This window comes from Temnothorax curvispinosus, unplaced genomic scaffold (assembly GCF_003070985.1).
Source record: "Temnothorax curvispinosus isolate PA1 unplaced genomic scaffold, ASM307098v1 QBEX01017700.1, whole genome shotgun sequence".
Classification (NCBI taxonomy): Eukaryota; Metazoa; Arthropoda; class Insecta; order Hymenoptera; family Formicidae; genus Temnothorax; species Temnothorax curvispinosus.
The window spans coordinates 20,947-33,258 of record NW_020227480.1 but is presented as its reverse complement, the minus strand read 5'-3'; the positions used below and the strand labels follow the sequence as shown (position 1 = coordinate 33,258).

The 12,312-nt window shown below is 41.8% G+C and overlaps 2 protein-coding genes across 2 annotated transcripts; one reads left to right on the top strand and one right to left on the bottom strand.

Moving 5' to 3' along the window:
• Positions 1-117: 117 nt before the first annotated feature.
• On the top strand, positions 118-1,336 carry LOC112467632 (acyl-coenzyme A thioesterase 13-like). Its single transcript, XM_025036315.1, has 3 exons — positions 118-435; positions 587-774; positions 1,072-1,336. Exons 1-3 carry the CDS (start codon positions 355-357, stop codon positions 1,235-1,237), a joined length of 435 nt encoding a protein of 144 aa, XP_024892083.1. The 5' UTR covers positions 118-354; the 3' UTR covers positions 1,238-1,336.
• A 105-nt stretch (positions 1,337-1,441) lies between these two features.
• On the bottom strand, positions 1,442-12,281 carry LOC112467631 (peroxidasin). The gene is made up of 5 exons (XM_025036314.1): positions 11,694-12,281; positions 6,107-6,624; positions 4,401-5,202; positions 3,722-4,076; positions 1,442-3,631 (listed from the first exon to the last, which is right to left on the bottom strand). The coding sequence occupies exons 1-5, from the start codon at positions 11,891-11,893 to the stop codon at positions 1,562-1,564; spliced, it is 3,945 nt and encodes a 1,314-aa protein (XP_024892082.1). The 5' UTR covers positions 11,894-12,281; the 3' UTR covers positions 1,442-1,561.
• Between the last annotated feature and the right edge of the window lie 31 nt (positions 12,282-12,312).

The window sequence follows — 12,312 nt, the reverse complement described above, 5'->3', positions numbered from 1 at the left end:
TTATTCCCTGTTTCTAGTTTCTATTTTCTATTATGTTGCCTGACATTGTGCAAGGGCCTTTACACGTATCACGTATGCGTGTCGTATTGTTTATATGTATGTATGTGCGTACATATGGGTATATAATGTAATTTTATTTGCAAATCGTGAATCGTGATTGACGTTTATTGTATATACATATACATTCGATATCGTGGTCTGATGCGTATCGTGCAAGGTTTAAAGATGAAAAAAACTATTTACAGAAATAAATTACTTGACTATATAGCTATTCGGTTCAAAGTGTGACTGAAGTGAGACAGTGTGAGAGAGATATCAATTGAGTCAAAAGCAGTCAAAGAGCGTACCTAGACCATGTCGTGCAAAATGGAACTTGTAAAAGCTGTTTTGGAGAAAATAGCGAATAGCAAAGGCTTTGGTCGATGTATGAAAAATGTGAGTACAAGAAATTTCATTTAATTTACCAAAATATTTTATGTATCTAATTATAGATACCTAGCTCTAAACCTAGCAATTATTTTGTGTTATCTATATTTCCTATTATATATAAAGATACTAATGTTGTGTATGCATGATTTCTGAATAGGTGAGATTACTGTCAGCTGGCGATGGAAAGTGCAAAGCGCAATTTACTGTGGCGGAAGAGCACTTAAATCTCGGTGGTTTTTTACATGGTGGTTTTACCACTACCATTATAGACTGTGTATCTACATATGCATTAATGACTCACAAAACTGAACCTCCTCCCGGTGCTTCTGTAGACCTGCATGTGACGTAAGGATATCAAATTTTTATCAAATTTCTTTATTTTATTATATTTTCATCATTTTTATACACACATTTGAAATTACGCTCTATTAGGCTAATCACATTCTCAATCTTTTCTTCATGCATGTTTTGATAAATTAAATCTCTGCACTGATGTAAAAATGTATATGCAATCTACGATATACATCGGTTAGAGAGACTAGAAATTGAATTTGAAATGTAACGTTGTAACTTACAATTTTTATTAGTAAAAAAAATATGCAAAAATGCTTATATCGTACAACAGAATAATTAATGGCACAGGTTTTTGAAGGCTGCATTTCCTGGTGAAACAGTGACGGTCGATGCTAAAACTGTGCGTACCGGGAAGACATTGGCTTTCCTCGCAGTGGAGCTTACAAAGAACGACGGTAAGGATGTGGTTGCTCGTGGGCAACACACAAAGTATCTCGCATCGGTTAGTAAATGAAACTAGAGGTTATTAGCTTGATTTATAAATGTCGATAAATGTATATAGTGTACCTAATGTACATATCCAACGTACGTAATAAAAAGTGCAGGAGTTTTATTAGTGGGTTACGCATTATACGTATGTGCATAACAGCTTGGTAACAGCTGCGTTAATCTAAAGCTCTTAAAGGAAAGGAAACGTGTCTAAAGATCGCGCGATGCTACTTCTGCAAATGCTTCTATTTACAACAGTAATAACTGCATAAAGAATATGGCGTATATCTGAAATGCAAGATTGCAAGAGCGCGACTATCCGCGATAAGAGAGAAAGGATGATCTTTTTCTATCGTCGTGTTGCAATGTCTTTTAAAAGTGACTCGAGTTCTTTCACTCTTCGCGACAAATCGTCAGCCTGCTCTCGCAATGTCTTAGCCTCTCGATCACTTTCTTCGAACATCCTCTGCAAATATTCGACTTTCTCGTCGCGATTTAACGAATCCATGTCCTTGACGTAGTCGCGACTGGGTGCAAAATATTTCTCAGCTTCCCTACGCGCGCGCAAGCGAGAAATAGTATTGTCGCGATGATCCTCGCAATTGTCGCAACAATCGGACCACGCGCTCAAGTCTACGTAAGGAATCTCGTCACAACTGACAAAGTCATTACGACCTTCGGGCAGTAGAAACACGTTGGGTTGCACGCGAGTAATATTGTCGCCGTTGTCGCACAAGATTCTGGCTAGTGACGCTTGTTGGATCTGTGCGAGCTGTTCCGCGGTAAAAGCGCTCGGATTCTCATACCAGAACCGATCGCCATCCCGGGTCCGCCGGAATTGTTCCAATAGGAGACATTTGAACAACGGTCCGACTTTCATCCCCGGCAATTGATCCTCGAGAATACCACCGACCCAGACGTCTATGTTGCCCGGGTGGCCGTAGAGTTCGCGCAGCTTCTGTCTCACTCGACTGCTGCTGATATCGTCGGCGAGATGCTCGAACGTCTCCACGCGCGACATGTTGCAATAAGCGCGCCATTCTAGATAGCCGGGAAGACCGTGATCTCTTCCTCGCTGGATATTCATCGCCGCCAGATCCAGGGCAACCGCGTGCGCGGTACGGAACAGCTGTTCGGTGAGCTCGACATTGAGATTCTGTTCGGGCAGCTTCAGTTTCGCCGCCGTGGCGTACATACCTCTGATCAGAGGATCGACGCCGCCTTCCTCCACCAGTCGCCAGGGCGCGAAGAACGCGTCTCGCAGATCGAGAGGACCCTGAGGGATCGGTTGGTAGGAGGCGTTCAGGCGCTCGAGACGCGGCTGGATGAGCGAATGTCCAAAACGTAGAGCGGCGGTGGCGAAAACGTTGGATATGCTGGCGTCGATGTTGGGATCGTAGCCCCGGTACGGCGGCCAGAGCTGAGAAGTTTCGTCGATTGCCGGTCCAAATATTCGCGGCAGCCAGTGCCGATAAGTGATGTGTTGCATCTCAGCGCCGACGATACGTCTCGCTTCCTGATACAGTTTCTCGCCGTTCCAGTGTGGATTCGTCTCGCGTAGCGCGCGAGCGATGCGATTGTGCTCGCGCAGCCATAAAGTGTGCATGGCCAGTAAGCCAACTTGCTCGTTCGCGCGAATGTCCCCGGCTACGAAGCAGTTGATCGAGCTCTCCAGTGGATTCCTACGACAGTCGACAAACTGGCCGGACGCGTACGGCAGCAGAGGCTTATGACCGGGCAGCGTGGGACCTTCCCGGAGCAATCCACGATCCGTCGTCAAGTCGCGCAGATCGCGCGCCAGCTCGTCGTCGTAGCCGTAGACTTGCGATCCGTCCAGGTAGCTAGTCAACTGATTCAGCTGTTCCCGAGGCGTCAGGCCACCCCATAGTATACTGGTCGCGCCGGAACCGCACACGGCGCTACTTCTCACGAAGTCGATGCATCGTCTGTTGTTGATGCGCGGATCACCCGGCGGCACTTCCATTGGGAAGCAGGGCGCGGCGTTGTCGCAGGATTTTTTGCAGTCAATCCCGTCCCACGACTCGCTCGACACCGATGGTAACGCGTGATCGAGATCATGGTCCAGGAACTGACCCCACTGCATCACCATGTGGGTGATCTGATCGTCCGACGTAATATCGTGAGTAGAGATCAGGGTGGTCGACACGAGGCGCGCAGCGGGCTTCGGATAGCCGTGGTACCGCCGTCCTTTCTCCCAGCCGACCGGCATCGAGAAACCGTTTTCGTAGATGGGTTGCAGAATCCTACGAAATCCCGTGTGCGACGAGCCCCAAGTACGATGGCGCAGATTATTGCAACTGCCGTCCACGGTCCGGTATTTGTGGTGGAAGCACCTGTTGGTGCAATTCTGCCGACGTCTGTGGCCGGTGCATCCGGACAATCGTTCAATTTCCTTGACCTAAAACGGGACGCGCGTACACGTATAAATTATTTATTTTAGGACACAACGTGCTCTCGATGTAAGTACTCGAACACGTAGCGCGTTTACCTGTTCAGGCGTCAAGATTTCCTCGTAACGAAACTCATCGGTCACGTTTGCCTTACTGCCAGCATCCACCATACGTCGGATATTGACGAGAGTTCTCTCGAAGAGCTCGGCGGGTCTGGCGGCCGCGCGACCGATCGCGTCCGGAAACCGTGCCACCCGGAACGGATTATGTTTGGATGAGCCGTCGGGATTAAAGAGAGACGATAGCGTTTTGTTGATGGCACGATCGATCTCCTCGGTGGCACTTTGGAAGGCTCGTACGACGAGTGTATCCGCTGCCGCACCGGGCTGCCGAACGCGCACCAAAGCATCGGCAGTTGCGCGGCCGTAATCGTTTATAGCCGAACACTCGTATCTGTAAAAGGAAAATGACTGCAGTGTTGTATCGTATAAGGAGTATAAGGAGGTATCGTGTATCAAACTTTTTATTTGATAGCCAAAGATTTTATAGAATCGTCAAATTAATGCAATCGCAACATGTATGCATTAAATGTCATTAATTGTCCGAATTACTAATTGTTCTTCTTCAAGGGGAGATATCTCGACGAGAAATCATTTTCGCGCATTCAAAAAAATAACTCGTGTAATCTTGTCGTGCAAAACGAGAGGTCTGATGACCAATGACCAACGACCAACGACCAGCGTGGTCAAGGCCGTGTTACCCCAATCTTATACATACCTGCCTGAGTCTTGCGGAGTCACGTTAAAAATAACAAGACTCCCCCCACGCATAATCTTGATCCTGTTGCCTTCAAGCGCGCTACCGTCCTTCTTCCATTGTATCACTGGCTTCGGGATGCCCTCGGCCCGGCAAGGTACCTCGACGGTAGCATCCGGTTCCGCCTCCATGTCTTGCGGTCTGAAGAGCAGTCGAGGCGCCGTGAAGTCGACAACATTCAAATCCGCGAAGAGATGGACCATGTGATCGATACTTTTCAGGTAACACTCGTATTTGCCTGCGTCGGTTTCCTTAACCGCGAGGATACGCAGCAAGGTGCCGTCGTTCTCGAGCGAGATTCTGTCGCCAAAGGAGATTGATCGGCCGTCTCGAAACCAGTGAACCGCGGGCCTGGGATTGCCTAGCACTCGACAGGAGAAGGTCACGTTGGTTCCGGCGCTCACGTTCTGCGATTCTGGCCTTTCAGCGAGTATCAACCGAGACGCCGCCGTGATAACCGCTCTGGCCTTCCTAGATTTGGTCGAGCCCATGTCGCTGCTGGCTATGCACTCGTACATCCCGCTGTCCTGCTCGGTCGTGCCAGAGATGATCAAGGTGCCGTCCTCGCGGATCACGTATTTCTCACCGTCTTCGTGGATCGCGTACCTTTCGTTATCATCGTCCGTTTCCCACGAGTATCTCGACCTGTTTTTCATCCATTTGATCTTCGGCGTCGGATCACCCGTCACTCGACATCTCAACGTTATCGTGTCACCAAATCGTACTACGGTGTCTTCCGGGCCTTCTATAATGCGCGGTTTCGCTGCGAAAGGAATCTTTTGTTATATGACTGAGATTTTGAAGAAAAATTAGAATTAGATAAATAATTAGATTAATGTGTGATGACACATGATGACTGATGAGATTATTTATTTTATTCGCGTTCTTCTCGTCTCTTTTTTATACAATTTCAGAACTTCTTTAGCTTTGGTATATCGCGATCATTATATGCATACATATATATATCTACTTGTTTTATCTGCTTTTACCACTGAGATTCTGTCCACTGCGAGTTCTTGTATTTTAATATTAACAGGAAGAAAGAAATATACGATTGTACATACATACTTATAAAATACACTAAATATAATCTTCTACAAATTGATAATAGCATAATTTCAGAGCTCACTATCATCGAGATTCGAAAGCTTAGCTCTATAAGTCTATAGAATTAATTAGCGGCAGTCAATTGAATGGAAAATGAATTTAATTGTCTTCCGCTGAAGGATCACGCGATAGATACACAATTATACACGGATCACCCTAGCCAGAGTCATCGTCACGCGAGATGCAGTTGCAGATCATGCAGCAGCGCGATGACCACAGTGTCAACGACCACGACGTATGTCGCGTGTAATCAGATATTAAAAGTCGCTCTCTTACGTCAGTGATAATGTCAAAATCATATGAGGTATGTATAATTGATACGTATAACAATGAGCAATGAAAATAAAGAGTCAAAGGATAAATTCACTCCATAACAAAGTTTTATTGTTATGTTAAAAAAAAGCAATTTTTGTTATATATATACATATATATATTTTTTTGGTGATATATATACAGTATATATGTTGCTTTCAGATGATAATAACAGAAGATAAATGAATCTATCTCACGATGGTTTCGCGTGAGCGAGGTGCCGGCCGCTATTCTATTCTATACTCAACTGCAATGAAAGTCCTCGGGCAACATCGTTGTTAGGGAGCGACCCTTCATCTTGTGCGGGGATTGGCAAATCGCCGCCATCTCCGTAGGCTTGTCCCGCAGACGTTCCACCAGCCAGACCAGATTGCAGTCGCAGATGAGCGCGTTGCTGTCGAGACGCAGCCGCGTCATCGGGCCGACGTTGACGAACGCGTCCGCTGGTAGTCGATGAAGCTTGTTGTTGTGCAGAAACAGACGCTCCAGCGCCGGCAGGTCGTTGAACGTGCCCGGTCGGATCTCACGGAGGTGGTTGTGATGCAGGTACAACTGCTCGAGTCGTGGCAGCCCCGCGAACGCGCCCGGTGCGATGTGCTCCATGCGATTTTTGTACAAGTAGAGTATCCGTAGATTCGGTGCGCCCTCGAACGCGCCCACCGGCAGCCGTCGAATGTGGTTGTCATTTAGTAGCAGAGTGTGCAATTTGTCGAGTCCGTCAAACGACCCCGCGCGCACTTCCGTGATGCTGTTAAATCGGAGATCTCTGAAAAAATTTCGAGCATTCGAGTCTCGAGTCGCCATTGAGGATGAGTGCCAGATAGAAAGAATCGAGACGTTCTATTATTCTTGAGAAATCGCGGACGAGCCATACTTTGCCAAAAATTAAATGTGAAGTGTGAACGTCATCAATTGTCATCAAATGTCATAATAATAAATATCTTTTGCGAGAAAGGCATATTGCAGCGTATCAAGAGAGAGGGACTTATATCGCCGACATGGCAGATTACCGATATGATAGAAACAATAGAAGCAAATAGGATAATGTCGTTGATTTTGAATTTTATTTATATTTGTGTACGAATATCTCACGTACGATCTTAGATCTTCAAGATCAGACGGTCACATTTCGATGATCGCATTTTGCGCTAAAAGTGAGATAAATATATCTGAAGAGAATTTCATACGTGGGCGAGAATACCGTAGCTATCCGCCCACTTGTTTAGTAAAATGAGCGAACCAAGTATTCATAAGCGCTTTTCGGGATATAAGATAAAGTAAACAGCAATGATGCTTTCTTCGATAGACAAGTAATATATTTATTAAGATAAATAGAAATCGATTAGTAAATACGATTTGCGAAAACTTGATTCGAAACTTACGCGCGTGAATCTGCTTATTAGAAAAGATTACGATTATTGAATTAAAAAAATATATATATCTTATTAACGGTACAAGTATACTCGTATGATATCAATAAGGAAATCAGAGTGCGAGTACCACGCATCGTAATTAATAGGATATTTAGCTGCATGGTTTAATAGTACAAAAATTTATCAAACTCGTAAAACGCATTGCACAACCGCATAATTATTACGACTTGGCGTGGCGAAGATAATCCACTAGTTATCAGCCGCAGAGCGTCTCCTTAATTAATAATTTTACTCGACTCGTTGTACATTACTTCCTTTCTAAATTACTGACTTGAGTTGTCGCGCTTGACCCGATGATGTTTCAAGTTTCAACCTTCTTATCGTGTCAACGAATCGTCACCGTGTCGCGTCGCGTCGGGTCGGCGCGAGTACGCGTGCCGAGAGAAAAATAGAAAAAGCCCGATTTGTAACTGGCGGAAATTCTCCACACGGCGATAGCCTTTGTATTTTTCTACAAATTATATAAGCATATGCAATATTGAATAATGAATATTAATATAAATGTTTACATTACGTTTTATGATAATTTTTATATACGCGATAATTTTTATTTTTATATAATTTGTACACACATACGCACACAAGATATCAATAAACTGTGGTGTGGTGAGTCAATTATAAAATGATAGTGCTATTTTCTACGAAAGAAAGCGATGTAATTAGCTCCAGTTCTTCAGTGTGACCTTAGATTACTTTGCAAACAATTTAATTCACATTTCACGGTAATTAAATACTTTAAACGCGACCTCAATAAAATATTGCGTTAATGTTGACAGCGTTACGAAATTTGGAGCGAGTCATACTTATATACATCTTTATCTGGAAAGTAGAACAAAGCAAGTTTAAAATTATCGGTGTTGACAGTTAGATTATTGTAATGAAAGAAAAACAAGTTCTAAAATTACAAAATAAGCTAAATCTATTTAAAAATTTTAATCACGATTATCCAAAAAGAAAACTTATACGTACAATAAATTCAATATCAATGAATGAAGAGTGCTGTTTATTTTAGACAAACAATTTTTCTTTACATTTATTAATATTAAAAGAATTTAAATAAATACCGAGAAACCATTTTACGTACGTAGTACGTAAGCACTGGAAGTTTCTATCTGAATGATTCCTCTGTAAAATATTGTTTTATCTATAAAATAATAATAAATGTTTATTTCTTTAATATAATAATAACGTAACATTATTCTTCGCAAGTTTCGTCTGAAAAATTGAATTTTTAAACTTGCATCTTTTTGCCTTTTGTATATGTAAATGCATTTTGACGTCGAATTATTGATTTCTAACGCCAGTCATCGCACGTGGCCATTTCGATCGTTCGCCATTGATAGAAATATGCATCGATGCGTACAAATATCGGTGGTTTATTCGTTTAACGCCGCGTGATGGAACACGCGTATTAATAACGGAGATCGCGAGCGAATTAACGGCATTAATAACAGCGGATGAAGTGGATACATGAGAATGATTCCGGGAAGACACACACACACACACACACACACACAATCCGGTCTTTTCTGAACCGTATTTCGCTCGATCAAAATATCGAATTTCACCGAAGCCGGGGCTTCACCACTCGATTCATCGAGATGCACCGACGAGAATATCTATAACGATGATATAAGGGGACACTGTCCCCTTGTGGAATTTACGTTATCCTCAAATGAATATGCCTCGTTTCGTATAGTTGAAAGACTCTGCGCAGATTCGTATAAGATATTTTAAATTAATATTGCTGTTATCATCTGTGTATGATAAAACAAAAATAAATAGATCAATTTTTAATTCTCAAATAAACGTATAAAGAGATAGACAATACAATTTATATTCATGCCACTTCTTTAACATTGAAATTGCTAAAAGAAAGATGAAACTTAATTATTTATTTATAATTTCTTAACAAACATATTATATGTGGAGAATCTGTTATTTGTATTTAGTTAAATAAAATGTTTTTGAATGATCTCGTGAACCGACAATCGACAATATCGTATTAAATATGTTAGAGCGCTGGATAGCTCATCACTCATCGCTACGGAAATAACAGGCAGACTAATGTAAATTATAATCGCATTTATATGAGCGTAGGATGGTGCGAGAAAGACAGAGAAGGATAGAGAAGAAAAGAAATTTAACGTCGAGAACTTCTCTCTGGCTTACTCAGGCTTCATACGCGACATAATATGTGTGTGCAGAACCTCTATGAGTTGCGTGTTTATACTTGTTCTTTATTTCAATAAAATTTCATCACCGTCGCATGAGCAGTGATTGTAGAATTAATCAAAGAGTCAAGTTTCATATCTCAGAGCCGCATCGTATAATGTATTCCAAATACTCGTTGTCGCTATATATATCTACTTTCTAACTTTGAAGAGAATTAATTCGAGATGGTCGCTATTTAAAAATGATAAATAAGAGACAGAGAGGGAGAGAGATTTTTTCTAAAAGGGTCAACTAGTTTAGATAAAATGAGATTGTAATTAGAAAAAATGAAATAGAACTTAATGTTGAAAAAGAATACAATTATTTATAATGAAAAGAAAAATGAGAAAATATATATTTCTTATGTAAATAATAAATTTTATTTATTTTATCTTAACAAGTTGCATGAGAAAAAAGATTACGTATCAATAAAAAAATAATAAATAAAATAAAACAGTAGTTGTGTTCTCTAATGGGGTTTACATTTCCACAATGTGTTCTAAGGTTACACAACGATTTGTGCCATCTAATTGCAGAATAGGGTCATGGTTAAATGGTGATCCTCTCTATTGAATAATCCTTTTGTGAAATATATTAAACTTTATTTTTAAAAGGTAACATTTTTAAATTAATATGTAGCAAATAATAGCAAGTAATTAATAATAAATGATAGTCCCTGGCCCCCCTGTCGATGGTTATGATAAAAATGAGTATCACACATACACACACACACACACACACACACACACACACACACACACACATATGATTATAATCCAATGTACTGATATATGTATATTCGAAGTCACATTTAAGACTAAAGATAAATAGAATTAATAGCACTTATCGCTGATTCACAGAATCGCAAACTGATTCGCCAATGTTTGCCATACCATTCCATCTTTGTTCGAGATTTTGCAACGTAAATGACTTACAATAAAAATGATAAAGAACTCGTGTATATTCTTCATACAGACTGCATGGATTATCCTTTTATTTTTTCCAACGAGCGCGTCGAAATTTATGGGTATGATACTATATATGCGGTATCGATTACACGTATCAGCGCGAGATAAATCGAGGTGAAATGATAAAATAGTCGGTCATCTACATCTACACATTGAGATATCACATTTTTTATCACGTTTATCATTTGTTAATTCAAGTATTCAAATATTTTTTTTCTGAAATACGCGCTTCTCGAGGCAGCGAAGTCTGCCGTGACGAAGTCGACTCGATATAAATGTTGAAAATATATTCATAAAATAAATATATATTATTTATTACGTAATGCCGCAGTATTAAGAATGTCGGATTAAACAACTCTGTGGCATCATGTGCATCGAATTCGTTCAGCTAACCGTTTTACTCCATTCTCCTTCGTTCCTTTCTGCGAAACTCCACTTTAACGCCGCGCCCGCGCCGCATCGTAACCATAACTTATATATATAGTTCCAAGTAGTCGGCGATCTTCGGTTTTGTTGATCTACTTTGCTTCACAAATCGATAACTTATACGTTCGCTCGCTAAATTAGATTTCTATTTTGAATTTACGGATTTTCTATGATTTTTAGCGATTATTACAACGTGATTAATTCTCTGAGAGGATATTTCCAGTATTAAGTAATGAAATTCTTTTCTCTTTCGAGATCTATCGCAGATAATTGCACAGATCGATTACAATGCAATTATTAATTTTTTTTAAGTTTAGTTTTTAATCTTCTATTAATTATAATTTACAGTACGACGAATTCTTGAAACAGGTTTCGGGGCATTAGAGGAATATAAGGAATTCTACCATTGAAACACGATGCGAAGAGTACAAAATGCATTTTCCATTGCACCGCATGTGAGAAAGCGCTCCATAGTCAGTCGCGATCTTCTTAACTGATCATACGTCTCGATTAGTATCCTTCTTATAAGCGAATGTGCACTTTAACGCACTTTCTCTTGACCTTTCATCATTCACCACAATTCCACCTACGTTGATTGGTTATCATCTGCAACGATGATTGCAGACAATTTCTCGTGTAATTATAAGCATCGAACTTTCGCGCATGTAGGAAAATTTCAAACAACATTTTACGCGTTATGCAACACCGAAATTTCGAATAATTTTAAATTAAACTAATGATATGAGAAAATGATTTTGCAAAGAAATAAAGAAACAAAGAAAGAGACGACTTACAGAACGGTGACATTGGTGGGCACCCGTGGCACTTGGACCAGCTTTAGGAACATACATCGCACCTGCATCGTGCTGTTGTAACACACGCATTTCTGCGGGCATTCCACCGTTGCTCCAGCGGCCTTCTGCGAGGGGTCCGTCGCAAATAGGAGCGGCGGGACCAGCAATGTCCAGACGAACAGGTCCACGGTCGGCCTCATGTCGCCTCCTTCGCTCGATCGTCGCGGGATTCAGGGTTCAGGGTTCAGGGTACTCGAGGGGTGTATCCACTGGAGAAGTAGGGTGCCGCGGCACCACGTGGAGTTTGTCGGACGCGCGTACTCTCTCTCTCTCTCTCTCTCTCTCTCTTTCCCTTTCTCGAGTACTTTCACCGCGTCAGTCCGAGGATCAATGAGAATCCGGTCGGACAAGAGTCAATACCGAACATCAGGGAGAAACATCACTGTCGGGATACGCTCCGGGAGAAGAAGGCCAGTCGCCAGTGCCGATTACAAGAAAGAGAGAGAGAGAGAAAGACAAGAAGAAAGAGAGGAAAAAGGAAACGCGCGAGAAGGCCACGGCTGGCCGTCCAGTTCCCGAGCGGCGGCAGCCAACTACTGTAGCCTGAAAGCCTGTAGCG

Excerpts from the sequence above, each read along its gene's own strand:
- LOC112467631 (XM_025036314.1), bottom strand. The coding sequence starts at position 11,893 with ATGAGGCCGACCGTGGACCTGTTCGTCTGGACATTGCTGGTCCCGCCG. Across the intron at positions 5,203-6,106 it reads GCCCGAGGACTTTCATTGCA|CGAAACCGCGCATTATAGAA; the intron begins GTTGAGTATAGA and ends TTCCTTTCGCAG. Across the intron at positions 4,077-4,400 it reads ACTCCGCAAGACTCAGGCAG|ATACGAGTGTTCGGCTATAA; the intron begins GTATGTATAAGA and ends TTCCTTTTACAG.
- LOC112467632 (XM_025036315.1), top strand. The coding sequence starts at position 355 with ATGTCGTGCAAAATGGAACTTGTAAAAGCTGTTTTGGAGAAAATAGCG. Across the intron at positions 436-586 it reads TTGGTCGATGTATGAAAAAT|GTGAGATTACTGTCAGCTGG; the intron begins GTGAGTACAAGA and ends ATTTCTGAATAG. Across the intron at positions 775-1,071 it reads TCTGTAGACCTGCATGTGAC|GTTTTTGAAGGCTGCATTTC; the intron begins GTAAGGATATCA and ends TTAATGGCACAG.